We start from the raw sequence: 20,967 nt of genomic DNA on the forward strand, positions 1-20,967 counted from the left end.
ACTACCCCTCTCACTGTTTCTGGCGCCCCCTACTGCTATTAAGTCACATACTCATGCTCACACAGACACACAAACAGGTCATGCTCACACAGACACACAAACAGGTTGCAAGCTGGTTGTAGGAGTGGTTGCACCACTCAAAAATTGTCTTCAAGGTATGTAGACTGGGTACATTTCAAACTAAGGCACAAGTCAATACAAAAACTGCTACGCATGGATAAACGTAAGCCAACATCATGGGGTGGGGTATGTATTCAGATTGTCATTGTTCCCAACTTGCATTATTCTAAAGTATCGTCTAGTAATTAAATGAAGAAACACAAAATATATCTTAACTTTTTATTTATATACAAAAATACAGCTGTGCAGCCTGCACAAGTTTAAGGAGAAACGACGGGAGATACAAGGGTTTTGTTTCACTAATGGAACTAAAAAGTGGTGGTGGTACTTGAGCAGGCCTAATGTAGCCTACTTTACTTGAGTATTTGTATTTTTTGATATTTAGGGACTTTTACTATGCAATTCAAAGAGAAATTATTGTATTTTTGACATTTCTAGGAAGGGAAAAGGTAGGCCCTACATTGAATTAACCACTTCAGCCCTATATTTCATATAGTGAAAATCGCAGATCTACAGGCTCACATGTTGACATGTCGTAAGCATGTAGATGTGAGTGGGAAATAACTGATAGCTGGGAACCAGATAGTTACAGGTGTGGTTCCATTTGTACATTCAGAGTTATGGGTTATGTGGCCTAACATACAGCACCATGGGGGTGCTCGATCAGTCGGCCACCGATTTTCACTTCAAATGACTTGACCGGTGATTAGCAATGTACCCGATCCGGAAAAAACTATTCATTATGACTGTGCTGGTGGAAAGTAAGTACATTTACTCAAGTACTGTACTTATTTGTAAGGTGTCTTTATTTACTTTTACTGGAGAATAGCCCATCTACAAGCTCAGTCACAACGTGTCGCTTTGTGAATAATCTTGGAAATAAACATTTTCTCCTTAACCCATTTTGGGCCTTTTGGTGTTTTAAACATGTTATAGTTTAGCTATTGAAAAATAGCAGATCTACAAGCTCAGCTCGCCACTGAGTGGTGCGCTACGAGCTTGTAGGTCTGCTATTTTTGAAAAACCTGTGAAAATATTTATTTCAGAAAACTGGAGGATTTAGAAGATTTTTTTTCATTTTGAGGTCAGGCCTAAATGGGACAACATCGGTATTGACCAATCATCGGCACTGCCCTAGTCCTTGAAAGAACCACTACAGTATTAAAGAGTGTGGTTAACTGGTTGACCTTTTAGATGTGAATTTATACACAACACAGTACAAATTAATACAAACGAGCACATGAGCGCACACACACACACAATATATACAGGTAGTGAGATACCTAAGGACAACATATCACTGCCAGGTGGAAACTACGTCCAAAACATTTTCTAAATATAACAGAATATAACCGATCTACAAGCTCACTACTAGACCTATTGTGAGCTTGTAAAGCTGCCATTACTATTTTTTTCTGCAACACTGCATTAATTTACAGAAAAACACATACAAAGTTGAAAGATATACAAGGTTTCTACCCGACAGTAACGGTAAGTTTCTCTAGGACAGAATCTTAAATATATACAACAGAATAAAAATAAAATGGAAACACTGACATAAAAGATAATCCTGTTTAAAAAGCAAGGGAATGAAAATACAAGATGTCATTCGCATCTATTTCATCCTAAAAATATAGTGTGTGTGAGTGTATGTATAATATATATATTTTTTATTTTATTTTACTCTGCAAGTACAATAGGTTGCATGACTGCCCCAGACAGGAGTGTACAGGATGAATACAATAACTAGCTTAAAATCATGTCACTCTTACCGTGTACTACTTCATTTGCTCAAATTTATTTTTTATATATATATTTTGTTTAGTTTTTCTTTCTCTCACACACACACACGCACACACACACACACACACACACACACACTATTCCTATGAATAGAAGGCTGAGCAATCGACATATCAATATAGTAATATGAGACTAGATATCATCTGTGACTTATTATATATCGTAATATTGTGATATGACATATTAGTGTTGACTTTTCCTGGTTTTAATCACTTAAGTCAAACATGTTTCGCAGTGTGGTGTGATATTTTGGAAAATTCTATATATTTTTGTCCATACCCTCCAACCCTAAAATATGGCTATAGTACCTAAAGGCTAAATGGTGGCAACAAGAATAGATTTGTGTCCATCTGAAACCTTTTACAGATGTTTCAATTCCAAAACTCCAGAAATGGGTTGATTCAGCAATCCGTATTCGACAAATGAGAAAAGGCTCATTAGTGCTCTATATTGAACGACTGGCCGGCAGAAACGACATCTCTGGACGAATATAAAATAGCCATACGCCAATAGAATACACTATGTCTCCGTTTGCAAGTTCTATAACCATAATTTTGTCATTGCCAAAAAAGAACAGATCTAACTTGCAGGCAGAGACGTCGACTTAGTGGGTTCAAGATTGCTCAGGCACCCCTGAGAAATTCAAAGCACTAAATAGCACACTTGAGCGGACACGAGCCCCCCCCCCCCCCCCATTGGCAGGGGTGAGCTGATGGTAGGGCTGTCCAGGGCACAGCCCTGGTAGTTCAAAGATGCACGCAAGTCTGCACAGCCATTCAGCTTTCGTACCTCGCTTACAAAATCTGCCGATCGAGTGTCACAGCTTAAAACAACAGGAATGACCAACCTTAAATGCATATCAATAGTGACGGTTCATTGTGTCAAGTCGACCTGCTAAAGTAGTCTACTGTAGAAAAGTGTAGAGTAGGTGTCAGTCAGATGACTGAAGAAGTCAAACGAGTTGCATAACGGTGGCTGATGGATTCATGATGAACTAATGAAATTACAGAAATTACTTTGCGAGGTAAATGCATAATTGTTGATATGGTGATGAAATGTTGAAACAAATCATGAGTGAATCATTTGTTGTGAAATCGTACACCACTGTCTGTGGTGTTAGCAAACTGTAAATAACTTTATTTACAGTTTGCTAACACTTTGTCTATATTATAGACAATAACCATATTAGAAAAAAGGACTTGCAAGATGACTAATTAGTAATTTCTTACGCCAAGAGGACTTTAGCTGCCTTGTTTGTTTTTTGTCATCGTGGAGTTACTTTGTCTATGAAATGTTATTTTGGACAATGACAGAATATTAAAAAATATATTTTTTTGTGAAGATATTTACAATATGATAATAATAAACCTTTCCTTTAAGCTCTTCCCTTAAAAAAAAGCTAAAGAAAGAACATAATGACCAATCTTGGTTCCATCTTGACCGTTTGGGCGCTACGGGAAACGCTGTGTAAGTATCCAGCACTTTTTCTTTTATAGCTTACAGGTCAATAAATCCATAAATCCGTCTCTTAAAAGTCATATAAAATATGTCATGGGGCATCACTGCCATAGCGGTTGACGCTAGGCCATATGTAGGCTCTAATGCAGCCTGACAGCAGGTTGCAGGTTCGATTCCCGAGCGATTTCTGTGTGTCACTCGCTGTCTTTCTCCCCGTTTCCTGTCTCTCTCTCTACTGTGTACTATCAATGAAGGCAGAAATGCCATCAAAAATATCTTTAGAAGTCTGAGTCGGCGTCCATTAGCTGTGCCTCCATCAGATTGGTCCTGGAGTGGATGGGACCGAACCCGACCCTTTGGCCAACACGGACCACCCTCCCCCCTGACCCAGAGCCCCCGGCGGTGGGCTCAGGCTCCCCGGGGTAGAGGAACGACGAGCCGGGCTGCCAGGACGGGCCGGGCGCTAAGGGTCGACACCGAGGTCCCAGGCCCAGGTCCTCTGGACGATCACTGAAGGTCAGGGGGTTGGACAGGGCGCCGGGGAGGTCCTGGAGGTGGTGCTTCGGACGGCTCTGGCGAGGAGGCGCGTAGGGGAAGCCCTGCTGATAGGAGGGGGGATGCGCGGGGGGTCGGGGATCCGTGTAGGACCCCGGCAGGTTGTCCTGCTCCAACTGCTGCTGTTGTTGTTCCCAGAGGCTGGCCACCAGGCTAGGGTGGCAGGGGAGTTTGGGCAGACGGGGCACGGAGCTGGGGGGCCCAAACTCGCGGCGCCGGTATCCCTGGTGGTCCACTCCCTCCTCCGTCAAGGTGGGGCGCGCATGTTCCTTCTTTCTCTTCTTCTTCTTCTTCTTCCTCTTGATCATCTCCGGCGATATCTCGGCCTCCACCATCCAGAGCTTGTTCCGCTCCTCTGGGGGCGGCACTGTCAGAAGAATAAGAGAATTAAAATAAAATAAAAGAGCGATGGGTCTGCACGATGGCTGCACGAAGGCTGTCACGATTATGACATTTTACTTGACAATTCATTGTCATGCATATATAATTGTGATTGTGTGGCTTTTAGGCAGGGCAGATATGACACAAAAAAAATCAATACACAAACAAATGGCCAATGCGACGCGTTGTGAGCTTGTAGATCTGCTATTTCCACTATTTCTGAAAATGTTTCAAGATGGACATTTCTCGACATGGAAAATAATGCAAAAATAATTGCAATTATCTACAATAATTGCAAGTAGGTGATTATGTAATAATTGTGACAGGCCGGGGTCCATATTTTGTCTTTGGCCTCTTTATAGGGCATACTTGGCGGACAGAGACATTTCAGAGACAAATATGACCAAACACACGGTGGAACATTTTGCTCTTGGGAGTTAACGTAAGAGCAAAATGGATGCCAGGGGAGTGCAGTGGATGGCAGTGAACGTTCTTCTCACCCGGGGTTCCAGTAGGAGTGACAGAGATGTCCTGTGGCAGGATGGCGCCTCGCCTGGCCACCATCTTGGTCACATGCTGCGCCCAGGCTGACGACATGTCGTTGGAAGGCTCGTTTAGGTCAAAATTTATTCCAGCTACAAATGAAAAAATAAACAGAGGCAGGCCACAGGAAAGCCCATTTAGAAACACTGAAGAGTAATTTGTTGTAAAGTGTACAGTTAATACAGTATACACAGTTACTGATAGACAACAACAACACTACAGTGGAACAGTAATGAGGGAACTTTATAGGACGTAATAGTTGCATTACAATTTCTGACCACAAGGTGGAGCTATTGTTTACCATTGATCAAATAACTGAAGATACTTTTTTGAGTGGTGCAACCATAGGGTGCAGCCACTCCAATGCCCAGATTTGTCGTCGCTGTATCCCTATGTCCCTATGTATGTTTAGGGTACCAACAGTGGGTGCTGTTGCACCACTCACTTCAGACAGGTCTGATTATTAGTTCAATGTTGATCAATGTTCAATGTTGTTTTTATGTTGACAATGAAGGGAAAATGTAGGTCATCTTGTCCCTAACACAAACATTAAATGCCATTAACAATAAAGAGAATTTAATGTTTGTTTTGACACCGTTTTTTTACATCACCATTACATCCCATCAACATGAGTTAGACATTAATATATATTTTTTTTATACACTTGACACGGGACAGTCTGCACAATGAGTACTTACTTTATGTACATGATGTTATTGTGTGTTGATGCCAATACTTTACTCAAGTGCATTTAAACATTCATATTGCAGTATTGATACTGTTACTTCAGCAAAACAATTGAGTGCTTGTTCCACCACTGGACCTTACATGCAAGCTCATATCCACTCACCCACGGGTCCGTCGTGCGACACGGTGTGCATGCTGAAGGACAGCTCCTTCTCGGGGTCTTTGTGCAGCTCCTTGCGCTTGGAGAAGGCTTTGGCGATCATCTTGCTTTTCTTAATCCTCTTGGGCTCATCGTCACTGCGGCCAATGACCCTGCGATAAGGGACCACACGAAAACCCAATCAATCGGGTAATAACCCATTCTGACCTGAGATCAGATTCATGCGAGGTTTCCGACTGGACACACACTGGTCTGATGAACCCATTCTGACCTGAGATCAGATTTTAAAAAATGTCAGTCGTTCTTCGATTTTTCAAAAATAGCAGACCTACAAGCTCGTATCGCGCCACTCGGTGGCGCGATATGAGCTTGTAGATCTGCTATTTTTAAATAGCTAAAGCATAACATGATGCTGACACCAAAATGGCTGCCCGGTCAGAATGGGATAACACCTTGCCTAGCAACGGCCCTGTCAAAAATACATTTCAGCGATCCGGTTTTATATCATTAAAAAAAGACCCTATGACGTCCCCACACATCCTGAGCCTTCTACAGGTGTAATTATGAAGACATGTGCATACATCTTGAGCACTTAAACTGTTAATGTGAAGCAACATTTTGGCGTAAATGGATGTCCAGTTCGGGTTTAGATCCGTGTTTAAATGTTCTTGTGTGGATATTCAAAATGCATGAATGCTGCTCCAAATATAATATTATTTGAACGGAAGATTAGTAATAGACAGTGGCCAATCATAGGGAGAGTTCTAGGGCACATCAACATCAGCCTCTGTGATTGGCTGGGATGCCGGCACCGTCCACACAGGTTTTTGTTTTGAAGTTGCTCTGCTGCTGCTGGATTATTATGTTTCTGTTGGGAAATAAAAGCTAATCGTCTGATTGAGGAAAGACATCTCTGCCTCCGATTACCATGGCAGCAGCGTCAGCATCAACTAATGGGTTCGGTGGTCAGAAAAGAAGAAACGCTATATGGATGGACTGTCCATCCATACAGTATAACATTATCATTAGCACTGTTGCATTGGAGCGGCTGCACCACTCAATAACTCTACAGAAGCATTTTGCTAATGCTTGCTGCAACATGTTTAGTATGGTGTCCTTCTGACCTGCACCAGGTACGTTTCCAGATGAGGATGGTGGCTTTGGTCCACACCCAGGTGCTCATGGCGATGCCCGTCCCGAACATGGAGAACAGGTTGATCTTCTCCACCATCAGGCTGGGCCGGTTCTTGATGGTGCATTCTGGGATCGGCTTGTTGGTCTGGGAGGCGATCGTTACATTGGCCTCGCACCTGTTTGTTCAAAGCAAATTCAAAATCAGGGCCTGTCGTTCCAAACGAATTCAAAATCAGGACCCGTTGTTCATAAATTAATTTGAAATCAGGTTGTGTTGTTCAAAATTAATTTGTAATCAGTGTACTGATTAGTGTGAACCATGTGTAACATAGCCCTCACTCTCACTCTGAGCTCAGTATGAGGTTTATTATGCAGGTTTTGATGAATAAATAAGTCTTTTTACTGGTTGGAGCAGGAAGGAGAGGTTGACATTTATGAGGTCAAATTAAATCCAACCAATGTCAACAGACTGGGGCTGAAGAGGGCTCCAGTGCAGACAGTGTTTGGGAGTCTTTGTGTGTGTAACATGTGGAACTACACAGCAGGGTTACAATAGAGCAGGGGTCTTTGTTTTTTCCAGGCCAAGGACCCCTTAGCAGAGAGAGAGAGATGAAGCAGGGACCCCCACTACATATTGTATAAAATTGTGTTGTAGATCAAACTTTTCCATAGATTTCAAAAGTAGCACATAGACTTGTTTGACAGCACTACTGTCATCAGTGTTAGTAAACTTTGGCTCTCTACGTACTTTAGTATATCTTTTCCTCTCTACACCAAACCTCTTAACACAAAATTGCAGAAGATATTAGTATAATATAGTTTATCTATAATATTTAAGACGGTGTCAGGACTCACAATACATATTCTCTGAAACTTCTCTCCCATTCGGCCTGGTTGAAGAAGTCGTAGAAATGACAGCCGAATGTGATGAAGACAAAACCGAAGGCCAGGAATCCAAATATACCTGACAAGAAGGTAACTGAATGTTAAAACACTGCATTCTTCATAGCAAATTAAACTATTACCTACAAAAACACATGATTAGAAGACATGGGCGGTGTGTTTTCAAATGATTGATTAATAAATCATACCAAGTCTCAACATGGTCTCGTTGATCTTGCTGGCTGCCTTCTCACTCAGAAGGCCAGGATGGTTGCTCTTGATGGAGAACAAAGTCATCACTCCTGAAAACACAAATGCAGATTATAACCAGTGTTATGGTTCCAAGTGACTTCCACTTGTTCCACGTGTAGGCATAGGAGTCAGCTAGGCTGATTTCTCTGCATTTCATCATCAATATCATTTTAACCTTTATTAGTAGTATAGTAAAAGTAGTAAAAATGCACATTAAAGTTGAGTACCTCAATATGCACAAACCAATACCAAAACCTTAGGAAATCTGAAGAGGGAAGAAATTCACCCACTGCTAACCAACCTCCTACTGTAACAATCTGAAACTAACTGTTTACATGTCTATGTACCAGTGCAACACTCTTTAAGGGTCTACATTACATGTGTCATTTGTCTCGTATGTATTTGTCCATAGAGGCGTGCCCTGTAGGCCAGCTGTAAGCAGCGCTTAATTTGACACCGCAGCTATGATTGCGCCACGGGCAGCCTGCGTGGATTTGTCTGTGTAAGTTGGGAGCTTGTACTGAAAATAATTTCACCCGCTCACACTTTTACACCTGTAAACTTGTGAGGTGACAATACATTTTAAAGTTTAAGTAAGGATTGTCAGTCAGTTACTCACCTCGGATGAGGAAGTAGCCACCGACAAGCAGCACCACCCCGATGGGAGCCAGAACAAACCCGGCCCGGTAGTGATAGTTCTTGTAACCGACGAAACAAATCCCACTCACTGAGTCTCCATCCACCTACACAGGCGAACACACGTGGGTTAAAGCAGAATAAAATCTCACGACTAGACTGAAGAATCTTTTATGGCCAAGTCCTAATAATGTGCACTTTGTGAAACAGCGTGAATATATGCAACCATATATACATTTTATGCAACCACAGTAGCGATACAATGATCACAATATATACATTTATGATGTTTTAGAAGTAATATTGTTCCTGCTGTTCTCCATACTGTACTGCCAACCAGTTGAATAAATCACAGATTGAGGCTTTAACCTTTGCTAAAATGAAATATCCGAGAACATTAAGGTTTTATGGAGGATGCTTCTGAACATATTGCTACTTTAGATGGAGCACTTCAAATTCAATCATCTTAATAATAATAACCGAAAATAGTCAGTATACAAGCTCTCAATGCGATTTGCGCCATGTTGCAAGCTTTTAGGTCTGCTATTTTCACTGCATTACATTTTTAAATTTAGGGAATTTCTTTGATCATTTTTTTGTTCATTCATGAATTTATTCAAATTCAATTTGTTTTCAACTCATAAAAATGTGTGAATTGTGGAAACCTTTAGAAAATCTTTCAGAAATAATAATTCATATAATAATATAATAATAAACATTTAGGAAACACAACTCACGGCCCACGAACATTGATCCGCTGCGACCCACAATTGGAGTCTCGACGACCCACTGTTTTTAGGAATCAGTGCTGGGAAACGTACCTCTGCGAGGGCCAGGATGGCCACGGTGAGGACAAAGGGGATGGACCAGGTGACCATGTGGAAGTAGGAGGTCCGTCCAGACAGGGGCTGGTGGGTGGTGCCCAGGGCCTTGAAGGACGTGTGCCAGGCGTAGGTCAGCATGACGAACCAGATCACCCCCGACATCAAGGAGTAGTAGACGATGATGAAGATGGTGACACAGGACAGCGTCTCCGAGGACCTGCCAGAGGACAAGAGAAACCGACGAGACAAAAGTCACATTCATGTTAAGTGAGGGGCACCTTTTATTGAACCAAATGACGTCACACAAAGGTGTCACGGGGCGGAACACACAAAGCCAGACGTTGGAAGGCTAGCGCCCCTCAGAAATAACAGAACTTTTCCAAACAGGAGTTACAAAGTGCTGCACAACAATTTCCTTGCTTGCCATGGGTAGGGCTTTAGCCTAGGGCCCTAGGCATAGCCTAGGTGCTTGGATGGCAAAACCCTTAGTAACTACTAGGCGTGTTTTGGGAAGACATTCATATACTTTAAGTGTCTATGAAAAGAATACCCTCCCACCCCCTCTTCCCCTCAACCCTGCACACCCCGAAATATGGAACCCCTCCAAGGCCCAGGCCCAAATGACAGACAGATCAGACAGACAGCTGAAAGTGGTATTGAAGACATTATGGAAACACCACTTTGCATGGCCCAATCAACAATTGAATGATGCAAAACAATGGATCCAAACTATCTAAAATCACGATTACACTCGCCTTGTCCACGCTACCACGAGGGTCTGCGTATGTCCGCGTATGTAGTTTATACTAGCATTTGGTGTTTGCAGAAGCACATGCGCTCCACATACGAGACAAACTTGTCGGAGAGGCTACTTCTGCCTGCAGACACTCTAATCTAAGCACATTGGGTTGTCTTTATGGGCTTTTAATCAGTCGTAATGATGCGGGTTGCCACGGATCTCCTCACACAAGAAACCTCTCCTCAAACCAGAGCAAACATGTTTCTGCTCAAGCAGACGTTTGCACGATCATAGAATCTGAGAGGCAAGCGGCGGTCTGAGTGGACATGAGCTAGTAATTGAGACAAAACTTTAACATTGTGATACGTTATTTTAAACTTTTGTCTCAATTACTATTATCCATCCATCTTCAACCGCTTGACCGTACTCGGGTCGCGGGGGCAACAGCTCTAGCAGAGAGCTCTAGATTTCCCTCTCCAGAGCAATATTAGTAACTTCATCCTGGGGGATCTATTTTTTCAAAAAGGTGTACAGTATTTGTTAAAATTACGTTTTTATGTGAACACGCCTGTCACGGGGCAGCCCGTGCCCTATAGACTAAAGAGGAACAAACAGGCATATACTACTACACAGCTGCTTCCATTTAACAGCAAGCCGGTGGGGAGGACTGTGACTGAACATTAGTGTTGCATGTTGTTCTTATTTTATTATTTGCACAAACATGAATTATAAAATGACACAAAGATGGTGCATGGGTTTTAACAGCATTCCTGTTGATTGGGTATTGTGTTTAATGATTGTGTGGCACCTGGCTCTCCTGCAGTACTGGTGATCCTCTTGATTGAGTGGGGGAAGGTACCAAGTGCTATAGAGCAGGAGGGGTGTCTGTCTTATGTTTCAAGAGCTCTTGTGTTATATGTTCTCTTATGTCAATGATTTGGTGCCTGAAATGTATTTGGAATAGGTTTAGTAAAACCGTATAATTGTGTAAATCAACTCATGGGCCATGGTTTGCCTTATTTGAGTTAAGTGGTTACCAATTAATTCTGTGTTCTTGGTATGGTCTCAGCTAGTATAAAGGGGAGGCTGCAGGATGCCGAGGTTCAGTATGTGCTTGGGCAACAAGCAGGTAACTCCCATGGAGATCTGCTAGGGGTCCCTTTTTGGAAGGGTTTTTGACCTCATACAGTTTAATAAGTTCTGGGTTTTTGTTTCCTAATTTGCTGTCAAGCTAAGTTTCATCTGTCTTTTTGTGAGTTTAGTCTTCAGTGTTTTAAGTGTTAAGTCTTCCACTGTAAATACGGCTGCATCGGGGAAGAATAAAACACTCAAATGGTAATGGTGGATTCTGTCACTTTTTGGAGCCTTGGCCACTCGCCCACCAGTTCATTAAGTATGCCTGGTTTGCCTGGTGGGTGGTGGTGATGGGTGGTGATCCACCTGAACTGAAGCCACAGCTATTGTTGTATGATAAAGGTGGAGGGGTTAGGAGAGGGGATGATATTGTGATGTCATTACCGTATTGTCCCGAATATAAGACGACTCTGATTATAAGATGACCACCATTTTTCAAGACTCATTTTTGTGAAAAAAAACATATATTCAGGACAATAGGGTATTTCACTGTTTTTTTTTTCATTGGCACGTTTGACTGTCAAGGTTTCAGCCTCCAGGAAGGAACCCTAAATACAAAGGGAAGACATCATTGCACATAACCACACCAAGGGGTCTAATGAAGTATTGTCACCTCATAAACACAAAAATCACTGCACTCCATCTTTAACTTTTTGTGTTTTTTCATAGATTAATGCCCTACTTGCTCATACTATGGCGTCACAAGTATCAAGTGAAGTGACGCGCTTTGAGTGAGTTTGTGTGGTGCTGTAGTATGATTAAGTATGGGGCGTTAATTTACAAAAAAAAGATGAGAGGTTTCTGCCCGACAGTCAGCAACGATATGGCCTGAACCTCATCACCCGTGTTGTTTTGCTCGCTCACTTACGAGGGCTCTCCCAGGCGCATGGTGTTGTCACTCTTGCAGACGATCTCCTTGCGTGCTCCGTCCAGGAACTGGGCCAACCAGCCGATACTTCCCACAAAGAAACAGGCGTTGATGTAGAACAGAATGACGGCCGGGTAGCGGTTGGAGTTCTTCCAGTCTGCAAGAAACGTGGCCTTCGAACACAAGAGACGGAGAAGATGAAGACGGAGAGAGACAAAAAAAAGATACAGTACTGAACAGGTCAACACACACACACACACACACACACACACACACACACACACACACACACACACACACACACACACACACACACACACACACACACAGACAGACAGAAACGCATTATGTAAGTAAGTTAAAGCAGCACTATGTCACTTTTTTGTATTAATAAAATGTAATGTTTTGGTTGTTGGATTTTGTCTCTCTGCTCTCGAGACATTTAGATCGTGTCTAAGGTCATGTCTCACCTAGACACAGGATTTGACACGAATTTTGACCTGATGGTCAAGATTCAATTCATCCCCCGAGCAAGAAGGCTGGCTCTATTAGTAAAAAATGTCAGCACCTGAGCAGGAATCCAGGTTAAAATTCCTGGGCAGAAGTGGAAAGTTACATAGTGCTACTTTTTTTTTGTTTTCAACTTACATTTTATTCATTTTTCATGAACAGAAATAGACAGGGACATACAGAAAGCATACATAGTGCTACTTTAATTGCCATTATTTGTGTGGCGATTCATCGTCACGTAAACGGTGACATAGCCCTAATACTGAAACTCACCAGAGTGAAGAAGGTGCAGAGGAGGGTGATGGAACCAAAGTATGCGATGTAGGCGTGCATGTCGGAGTGCTCCTCCACAGTGAACAGAGGGTTGTCACACTGGATCCCGCAGCCCTCCACGTCCTTGTACCAGCTGGACTTGATGTCCGTCTTCACCAGGGGGGCCTCGCACTGACCCGACATGTTGAACTTCAACTTCTGGACCTCGTTCTGTCACGGAGGACAGGAGAAGAGATGAGATGAGGAGGATGAGTTGACCAGGTTAAAATGAGATGAGATGAGATTTATTGTACAGTACAGTGAAAGGTATTTTCGCCAGAGTGCAAACATGTCAGTAAAAAGATCACTGCTAGTTCACACGAACTGCGGAGACGCAGGGCTTAGCTGTGTACACGTGCTGCAAAATGTGAAAGGTCTTTACCTTTTTTTATTGAACCAACACTGTGACCAAATGTGACCAATCGTCCAATGTTTGACTGGAACTGCATGGTGCCGTTCTCAATCCTAAAACGTGAAACGTTTAGACGATGGAGGCGAGCGGACTTGAGCCACGAGAGGCTCTGTCAGGTGGACACCTCATATCCAAAACTATTACATTTCAGGATTCAAAAATAGCAAAAGTAGCAGATCTACAAGCTCAAAATGCACTTTTGATGCGTCTATGTGTGCATATGAAAGAAATTGAATGGAAATAAGCCGCAGGCTTTTTTTTACGGCTATCGTTTTGATAACGGTGTGACAATGTAATGTATGCGTATTATTATCAATAAAGAGGTCAAAGTCAAAGTGCATGCCGTTACCGAGCAGCCCATGGGGAACTTGTCCTTGTCGTCGCACTTGAGGAAATTGGGCCAGCCTCTTTCCTGGTCAACGATGCTGCAGGGCCCCCTGGTGGCCATGCATAGGCTCTGGCTGGGCAGCTCCACACGCCCACCATCACACTTGGGCATGTAGACGGCACACAGCAGAGGCTGGATGACCGACCAGCAGCGAGGGGCGTTCCGCAAGCCTGGATGGAACAGACAAATCAATGTACAGTCAGTACCATTTTTAAACTGTCTTTATTCATTCATTGAGCGTTGAAAGATTGTACATAATATTCATCCACACACTGTTGAAAGTCTGTAATTGTTGACTATTTTTGTTGTCTTTGAATATTTCGGAAACATTGTGATATTTGATTTTGTCCATGTCGCACGCACGCACACAAACACACACATTACACCATTGGTTCTCTGGTGGGGTCCGGGCTCCAGGGGTCCCCAGCAAATGTAGTTAATATAGCATCACGATAATCTTAACTACTTTATCCATTTATAAGTAAAGAAATATTATAAATATGCAATATTTATATAATACGTAGACTTGTTTAAGTCTCTGTCCATTCATGTACCATGGTTATTTTAAAGCGAGGGTCAAACATTTGCCTGGGCCTTAACAATTAACACATTCAGACCGTATGACGTGTGGAAACGTCATAACTAATCCAACCGACTGATTGCGACGACGTGTGTTCACGTCCTAGCGCTGTTTCATTGATATCAAACAGAGAAGAAATAAATCTGATTCTTTTCTCTTTTTTTGGGTTGGCCTATACTTCTGCAATGCTTCCCTGTACAGCGATCAGAAAGAAAGGCTCTCGCCCGGAATATTAACACTTCTAGAGAGACTCGATCGTAATCATAGTACGGTAAGCAAGCAACATTATGCCTCCCGGTTTTTGTACGGAACGGAAGCCACCATAAAAGCTTTCAGAGTAAAAGCTTCTATTTTGAAAGAAATCCCAGCGCTTTAGCTCATGGTGTCATTCAAAACGGCAATACAGTTGCGTAAAAACCCACCCCCTTATTAGGTCGCCCAGCCGGGCAGGGCATTCTCACATTCTAATACAGCTAGAGAACCCCTTTATGGCAGCCAGCTTGATAGTGTGCCTCGTTAATCATTAGACTCCACACCTCCTGGGTTCGAATCCCACTGCTGCCACTCATTTTCCAACAACCGGCCTACTTTTTTTTGGCCAATAAAGTAGGCCTATAGTTTTAGACCACGACGGAGGGGCGCTGTCTCAAGCAAACTTGAGCCACGAGAGTTGCCATGTCGAACGAGTTGCCTGTTCGAGTTGCAACCTGATATGGACAGAATAGTAAATCCTCGTATCCAGAGTCCCGCAAGTAGAGAAAGTCACGAGGGGGCCATCATCATTTACTTAAGCAATATTACACGAGAGGGTGTTGTTTAACGTGATTATTGCCACGACAGGGATGCGGTCAGGAACGAGACGAAGTCGAGTTCCGCAAGCATCACTGAAGTGGCAATAATCACGTTTAACAACACCCTCAAGTGTAATATTGCAATTCTACAACAGTTACCCTTAAAACAAAGAAAATCACTGAAAGAATTTTTTTTTTTAATGACAGATGTAGTCACTACGACCACAAATGTCCAAAGAAACTAGCTAGCCTAGCCACCGAGTTTGCTAGCGCTCTGGGAAAACAGAGCGGCTGAATTATTTGTTTTGATTAGGTGGTGAACAGTAGTGGTTTGATCAACGGCTAGAAACCGTTTCAACCAATCAGATTGCTTCCTCTTAACGACCTGTTGTAGAATGGTACTGTGACACCGGCACCATCCATGCAGGCGAATGCGACACATGACTAGATGTGAAGCAGTCCCGCGTGCGTCACAGAAGGAGACGGTCGGTAGGCCAATCAAAAATCGATAACTGAATACGTAAATATATGCAAATCCAACAATAACCACATTATATAAACACTCAACAACACTCCTCTGAAACAGGTTGATGACTACAAGTATTTGGGTTCATATTTATCTTATTCCCAAAATGACTTTCAAACTAGGAAGGGTATGGCCTGGTCAGCCTGCAATGACATGCATAAGATCTGGTCATCCCAGCTTAGTAAGATGTTAAAAGTAAAAATATTTAGGACGACCGTTGAGCCGATTCTACTCTATGGCTATATATATATATATAGAACAGAATAGAATAGAATAGAACAGAACAACATCAACTGAAGCATTCAAAATACAAAATAATTGATTACTACATGTGAATGACATTAAGTTGTGTGATGAATGACGTGGTATCGGAATGGCATAGACTGACATACTCGCCGATACCAGCATTTTAGGCATTATCAGCAGTATACTCCGTCCATACAGTATATTATCCACCACCCACAACCTATAGCCTATTATGTTAGACTGACACATATTCATACATCCACTGGCAATGGATATTAATCCACATATTTACTGTACATTTTTAATTGATTGATAGTAGTAGTACATTATTTATGTTCAATTCCTCAGAAATCCTAGAATCTAGATCATCTAGGTCCTAGGAGCAGGCCAGTAACTCAGTACTTTTATTGTATATGTATTTTTACTTAAGATTGATAAGACAGACAAATCATGTATATAATCGAGTAAATACATTGATTGATTGATTGAATACTTTATTGAAAATATATTTCAAAAGGATAAATTCACAAGAAAGCTGTTAGGCTTGTTTCCATTGTGGTCCTCTTGGGGAAAGGGAAGGGGAGCAACAGACAATAACAGTACAATACCGACAAAAACAGGAGGCAAAAAACAAACATAAAACAAAAAACAGGACAAAATTCATATAAACTGACCAATAAAACTGAATTTCTTTTCTTTTCGGCCAACCATCTTTTTAATGTGGATTTAAAAATATCAAAGGAACTGGTCACCTTGAGGCTGGAAGGCAAGCCATTCCACTGAACTGCTGCCGAGTACAGGAATTATGTTTTTCCCATATTATTATGAAAAAGGCAGGGTTTAAAATCAGTAGGGCTCCCTCTGGTGTAGTGCCTGTGAGTATCACTAACCGTTGCAAAATAGTTACTGAAATATTTGGGTGCTAAATTATTTCTAATCCTGTGAACTAGACACATTTTAAATTGGGATACATGAATCATAGTCTCGATCCAAGGCTAGTTTGGTTCTTCTTTTTACCTTACATTCACCATCCCATTTTAGGTGGGAACCCCTTTTGGTGTTAGCATTACGTTATGCTTTAGCTATTTAAAAATAGCAGATCTACAAGCTACGAGCTTGTAGGTCTGCTATTTTTGAAAAATAGCTTTTTCAGAAAACTGTCATTTTCAAACAGACATTTTTAGAATCTGATCTCAGGTCAGAATGGGTTATGACACCTGGATCAATAGAGGTTGATCTCAGCTGGAGATAAGACAGGCCATTCATAGGTGATTACATGTGAAAGACTCACACTAACTGGATGGATATACCTCCTCTTTCATGTGAAAGACTCACACTAACTGGATGGATATACCTCCTCTTTCATGTGAAAGACTCACACTAACTGGATGGATATACCTCCTCTTTCTATTTACATCCTGTCCTGTGTGTGAGTTTTTTTTGTCACTAGAGGTTTTTCTTCCTGTTACCTTTAAACAATTTCCCCAACTCTTTGGAATACTTCAGGTCATCATCAGATTCATCATGCCAATTAACTTCATCACATTGCTAAGAATTAACAGGCCTTGCTTAGCCTATTGTATGTTACGTGTTGTAAATCATAAACACTATATATATAGTATATATAGTGTTTATTTACAACACGTAACATACTATATATATATATATATATATATATATATATATATATATATATATATATATATATATAATATTAGGGATGGGAATTTTCGATTCATTCATTCATTAATATATAAGTTTTGATAACCTTATCGGTCGATTAACCGGTTAGTTGATAAGCAGCTATTTAAAAAAATAAAAATAATAATCTGACAATCTTAATTTCCCTCAATGTCTAACATAACAATCTACATTTTGCTGATATACAGAAAGAATTCAAAAGGCATATTATATTTCTTAATCAAATGATTATTTGACCATTGGAGATACGGGACCAGGCAATGGCATCTTTGTATGAGGAATGAAATGAAATGAGCAGTGCACTGTCTTGTCTGTCACATCACATGCAGAGACAGCATTACATTCACAGAAAACTGCCCAATAATGGAACCCCAGAGTGTGTGTGTGTGTGTGTGTGTGTGTGCGTGTGTGTGCGCAGGGCTTAAAGCCAAAAACAATCCCAAGACTGACTTTTTTTTTGCAAATCTGCACTGATCTCATTAAATGACCCCTATGAGATCCTCATAACTTTAAGCCCTGTGTGTGTGTGTGTGTGTGTGTGTGTGTGTGTGTGTGTGTGTGTGTGTGTGTGTGTGTGTGTGTGTGTGTGTGTGTGTGTGTGTGTGTGTGTGTGTGTGTGTGAAATCATCAACCCTGGCATTCAGTTGATGATTTCTGTCTTTAAATGTCATGATGAATTTAATACATTTTAGCATCTAAAATCGTACCACAGCAGTGGCTCAGGAGGTAGAGCAGCTGCAAGTTCGGGAAGTTCTTCCCCAGAGTTAGTGTCAAAGTGTCCTTGAGCAAGACGCTGAACCCCTAATTGCTCCTGATCATGAGCAGGTTGGTGCCTTGCATGCATGGTTTTGTGCCAATGGTGTATGAATTTGTGTGTGAATGTAATGCACATTCATTGTAAAGTACAGGAATAAAGGCACTATATAAATGCACCATTTACCTCTGTAATATTTGCAAAGTTTTGATATTCAATCAATCAATCAATCAATCAATCAATCAATATATTATATAGATATGGATGGTTTGTGTAGGCTATCTGAGGGGAGAATAAGGGGACCAAGGGTCTACGAAGTGTACATTTAAGCTGGCTAAAGCAATTAAAGCATGATGATTTATTTTGATTTTATTGGGAAATCCATTTTTGAATTAGCCTTGGATCAAGACTAGATTCAAAATTACTATTGGTCTTGGATCAAGACTAGATTTAAAATTACTATTAGTCTTGGATCAAGACTAGATTCTAAATTACCATTCGTCTTGGATCAAGACTAGATTAAAAAATTGTCAAAAAACAGATGTATATAATTTAGAGTCATATGCCAGTACAGGCCAGTACCTACAGTTTTAGAAGCTGTAATTAAATTAATAAATCCAGTGGTGGATATAGTAAGTAAGTACATTTACTCAAGTACTGCACTTAAGTACAATGTTGAGGTATTTGTATCTTATTGTAGTATTTCCAATAATTTTACTTTTACTCCACTACATCTCAAAGTCAAATACTTTTCACTCCACTACAATTATTTGAAAGCTTTAGTTACTTCAGCCCTATTTATTTGAAAATAGCCCAGAGCTTGTATATCTGCTATATATTTGCGATTGCGTTTGTACTTTTACTCGAGTAAATTTTGAATGCCGAACTTTAAGCTATCATAATAATCAATCATAATAATGATTGTTGTGTAAGTAGCCTACAAAATGTGAGTATGGCTATAGGACACTAGACGTATTCTATACTTCTTCTATCTCTGCAGTTTTATGAATAATTACATTAAATCAAAGCTCTTACCAGACCACATGGTCAACTTCTCAAAAGCCTCGTCCTGGGTGGTAGAATCCTCAGCCAGGAGCAGAGATGTGTGAGTGTAGGGCAGAGGAGAGCCCAGGCATGTGTTGTACTTTAGAACCTCACAGGTCGTCGATTTCTTGCAGAGGTCGTCAAATATGATCGTCCCGTTTGTGGATAGAACCGCCTGAGAAGATGAGCCCGAAAAACAGCACAAGATCCAAACCCAGACCCAATAATAATAAAGCAGTGGGCAGAAAACGGGGCCCCTATGTTGGGAAGACATCTTGGGTTATAGATTCAACTTGAGCTAACTTTAGGAATCCCCCCTAAACATACACACACACACATATATAAATAGGTCTATTGTATATTAATGTTTCTTAAAACACGTATTAGAACATCCATCTTCATCCGTTAATTGTATCCAATTCCGAGCCGTTTCCAATTTCCAAAACGCGACATTGTTGCAACAAAGTGTCCAAAAGTTTTCTTCACGCTACGGTCCGAAACGTTTTGATTTTGCGTTTCTGAAACAAGAATCCCCCGCCGTAGAAGATCCCAAAAAATGATCCCTTCATGATCCACATTGAACTCGCTGCAAAAACACGACTTCAAGCGGGGGAAAAACAATGTTTGTGAAAGATTATCGTACTAAATAGTAGCTTAAGTCCTTTTTACAATGTTTTTAAGCTGGATGGGAAAATAAAGAGCCGAGGTTCTACTCTAGTCTACTCCCTCCCCCCACTTCTCTCTCCCCCCTCCCAAAAACTTTGCAGTGAAAAAGTGTCAGTCTGTAATCGGATCTACTCCATCCCCTCTTCTCCTCCTCCGGACCGACGGAGACCCGCTTTCAGTGTTGCCAGATCCGCTTATTATAAGCTTTTGCGTGTGTTTAAATGTCTTGAGAGGAGGACCACAACAATGGAAAGCACATGGGGCTTTTTGTTATCCTTCTAACAATCACTGTAAAAATCGTAGGCTACCTCTGTACTATCTGCAAACTGTTAATAAAGTAGGCTATTCAATCAATCAATCAATCAATCAATCAATCAATCAATCAATCAATAAAAAAAGGTTTGGGGCTTGTTTTAGTTGCTTGTATTAGTAGTTGCATTTGTTATATGTTTTTCTTTATTTCTTTGGACAGAGGGCTTGCTTCCTAATGTTTTAATTATTGTTTAATAATAAGAACCCCCAAATTAGTATGTGTTGATTTAATTGATTGAACTTTAGTAACAGTTTGCAGAAAAAAAGCACAGTTCAATACAAGTTCTGCTAAGAGGATTTAAACCCCAAGAAAGACTATTTCCATTGGGGTCCTTTGCTGTGTACAATATACATACACTGATGCTTAGTCTGGACACATCATTGGCCCATTGAGGTCCTTCATATTCAATTAATCGGAGTAGCCTATTTATCCGTAGCGCAGACCCTCATCTGAAAATATTTTGTGTCAGAAACCCCCATTCCATATAGGCTACCAAGCCTACCATTGATTGATCATTGATATTTCACAGTATGTAGAGGTACATTTCA

At 41.2% G+C, this 20,967-nt stretch overlaps 1 protein-coding gene across 1 annotated transcript; it reads right to left on the reverse strand.

Moving 5' to 3' along the window:
• Positions 1–325: 325 nt before the first annotated feature.
• smo (smoothened, frizzled class receptor) lies at positions 326–20,167 on the reverse strand. The gene is made up of 12 exons (XM_083757956.1): positions 19,432–20,167; positions 13,760–13,968; positions 12,960–13,169; positions 12,177–12,349; positions 9,433–9,652; positions 8,595–8,718; positions 7,933–8,025; positions 7,697–7,805; positions 6,832–7,017; positions 5,711–5,859; positions 4,818–4,952; positions 326–4,303 (listed from the first exon to the last, which is right to left on the reverse strand). The coding sequence occupies exons 1-12, from the start codon at positions 19,712–19,714 to the stop codon at positions 3,660–3,662; spliced, it is 2,535 nt and encodes an 844-aa protein (XP_083614082.1). The 5' UTR covers positions 19,715–20,167; the 3' UTR covers positions 326–3,659.
• Between the last annotated feature and the right edge of the window lie 800 nt (positions 20,168–20,967).

The sequence above is a fragment of the Protomyctophum parallelum genome (genome assembly GCF_964188405.1).
Source record: "Protomyctophum parallelum genome assembly, chromosome: 22".
NCBI classification, from domain to species: Eukaryota; Metazoa; Chordata; class Actinopteri; order Myctophiformes; family Myctophidae; genus Protomyctophum; species Protomyctophum parallelum.

What these genes read in the sequence shown, in the direction of transcription:
- smo (XM_083757956.1), bottom strand. Translation starts at nt 19,714, where the DNA reads ATGTCTTCCCAACATAGGGGCCCCGTTTTCTGCCCACTGCTTTATTAT. An exon ending in GAAGTTGACCATGTGGTCTG is followed by an intron (nt 13,969 to 19,431) that starts GTAAGAGCTTTG and finishes TGTTCCATCCAG; the next exon opens with GCTTGCGGAACGCCCCTCGC. An exon ending in AGTTTCAGAGAATATGTATT is followed by an intron (nt 7,018 to 7,696) that starts GTGAGTCCTGAC and finishes TTGAACAAACAG; the next exon opens with GTGCGAGGCCAATGTAACGA.